The sequence below is a fragment of the Mesoplodon mirus genome (assembly GCF_964341445.2).
Source record: "Mesoplodon mirus genome assembly, chromosome: X".
Taxonomy (NCBI): domain Eukaryota; kingdom Metazoa; phylum Chordata; class Mammalia; order Artiodactyla; family Ziphiidae; genus Mesoplodon; species Mesoplodon mirus.
The window spans coordinates 121,373,313-121,375,613 of record NC_138981.1 but is presented as its reverse complement, the minus strand read 5'-3'; the positions used below and the strand labels follow the sequence as shown (position 1 = coordinate 121,375,613).

At 56.2% G+C, this 2,301-nt stretch overlaps 1 protein-coding gene across 1 annotated transcript; it reads right to left on the bottom strand.

The window, feature by feature from the left end:
• Positions 1 to 390: 390 nt before the first annotated feature.
• LDOC1 (LDOC1 regulator of NFKB signaling) lies at positions 391 to 1,829 on the bottom strand. The gene has a single exon (XM_082610487.1). It carries the CDS (start codon positions 1,661 to 1,663, stop codon positions 1,223 to 1,225), a length of 441 nt encoding a protein of 146 aa, XP_082466613.1. The 5' UTR covers positions 1,664 to 1,829; the 3' UTR covers positions 391 to 1,222.
• Between the last annotated feature and the right edge of the window lie 472 nt (positions 1,830 to 2,301).

The following is a 2,301-nucleotide window of genomic DNA, read 5'->3' as shown; positions in this document are numbered from 1 at the left end:
GTGTTGAGGAAGAACCCAGAAGCTCAGGAAGACAGGAATATTGTGTGTTCTGATTTATGCCTGCTGTCCCAGTCTAATAATTAATAGTGTCCCCTTTAAGCTCTCTCAAAAGCGTCCCAGTTTGGGATGGTGTGCCACCTGCTCAGCCACACCTTACCCACGTCATCTTGGAAGCTCCAGAGGACACTCCCTTCACCAGGGCTGCAAGAAATGCTTTGATGAGGGGAGTACCAGATTCCCCATAAAGCCCTATGTTAGCTGTCCTCTGTAGCCTACACATGACAGTGGGGAATACTGGGACTGAACTAGGTTCCCTGATATCAATGAGAATATGGGAGTCAGGGTAAGTGGCAGAGGCCAATGACAGCCCTTAACCATTAAAAGACACTCTTTTTTCGTAGTGCTTGATATTTATTGAAAAGAACGCAAATGCTTTTTCCAGGTAGTACTGAGGAGTTGGGCTGAGTTCCTGCTTTTGTTTGTATTGTTTTGTTTTTAGTATTTTTGTCCAAATGCACACATCTGTGAGATTGCTGCAATTTTGAAAGATAAATGACAGTTGTGCAAAACTGGTGCATAGGAGAAATGTCAACAATTTGGCTGCCAGGCACAACAGGCTCCTGCAGCAATCTGGTGGGGCAGGAGAAGACCTTGGGCGTTAGCAGGGAACTAACCAGCTTCAAAGATTAGCCCCTCGGGGGAAGTTGGTGAGCAGTCCAAACCAGTGTCCCAGGAGGTGTAGCCAACTATGGCATCTTCTAGGTTGCTCCTTATCTCCAAAGGCCTGGTCTGTCGCTGTAATGTGGTGGAGGGTGCTTAGGTGGCAGCGTAGGTCTCTGGGCAAGATGTAGGCCTGACAGTTGGCAGGGCTGTGCGGCACAGCTGTGCGTAGTCTGACCAGTTGGTAACAGGGGCCTGGCCTAGAGTTGGGGCTCAGAACACAGTTCAAGTTAGCAGGAGAGGGTCCTGGGGCTGGCCAGAGTGGGAGGCAGCGCACTTCAGAGAGAGGCCCCAGCCTCTGCAGCAGGTAACTGGAGCACTATCCCCGGAACAAAGACAAGCACTACGGGCAGGAGGGGGAAGGAGGAAGACAACTAGAGGCAGGGGTAGGGAAGGGGATTGGAGCGCTAGGGAAGCGCGGCGGCTCCGGGCGGGGCAAGGCGGGGAGGGGGGAGGTGGCGGCGTGCAGGGCCCTCCCCCCTAGGCCCGAGGGTCTACGGGCCTAGTAATCATCTTCTTCATCTTCGTCCTCGTCGTCTTCGTCGTCATCCCAGCCAAAACACTGTTTCATCTCATCGAGGAAGGCCCGGTAATCACCTAGGATGGGGCTATCCATCTCAATGTAGGGCACCACCCACTCCTCGGCTTCCCCGGTGAGCAGGCTGATTAGGAATGCCACCTTCATGGCGTCGTTGCAGAATCGGTTCTCGTTGACGAGCATGTAAGACGCCGTCTGCACGATAAACTCGGGGAGCCGGGAGCTCTCGCCGTCAAACGTTTCGGGAAAGGGCACCGGACAGCTCGGCGGACGTACCTGGCGCAGCAGGGTGGCCCTCTCGCACACCAGCAGCCGCAGCTGTTCCATGAGCTGGCTGTTCTCAATGCTCAAGGCGCGGTGCCGCATCAGGAGCGCATGCAGCAGCAGCACCAGCTCGTCCACCATGGCGAACAGCTCGCAAGTGCAGGGCAGGGTTCAGCTCGGTTCGGCTCGCCTAAGGTGCGCACGGAGGCCTCGCAGGAAGTGCGTGTCCGCGGAGGCGCGCCGTGGCTAGGGGCGAGAGGCGGTACGCGCAGGGGTCCCGGCGGCTACGCAAGCTCCGCCCACACAGCCGCTCTGACGGCCGGCGCGCCGGCACCGCCCGGTTAGAGGGGGGCGGGCGCCTGGGAAGGCAGGGGGCGGGGCCGGGGTGGCGCGGGCTGGGTCACGGGCTGCGAGCGTGTCTCCAGGCCGGTGGATAAGGGCGGTGGGCAGAGACCCAGTCCTGGATGTGAGCCCGGCCTTAGCCAGGACCGAGCGAGCGCTAAAGACCCATCTCTGAGAGGCTCAACCTGCTCAAGTTTAAAGGATCAACCACCCTTCAACCCAGCCGACTCATACAATTCAGTGTTTTTGGTGGGTCTGTGGCCACCAGATTCCATTGGCGTGGTTTTAACACATTTTTTGCTTATTTAAATCTCCCTCACCCAAAGAACTATTAGCGATGCTGGCTGCACCATGGGAGTCACATCCTTTAAGAGTTACGAAAGACCCTCAGGGGTCCTGTCCTTTCTTTTTTTTCTTTAACATCTTTATTGGAGTAT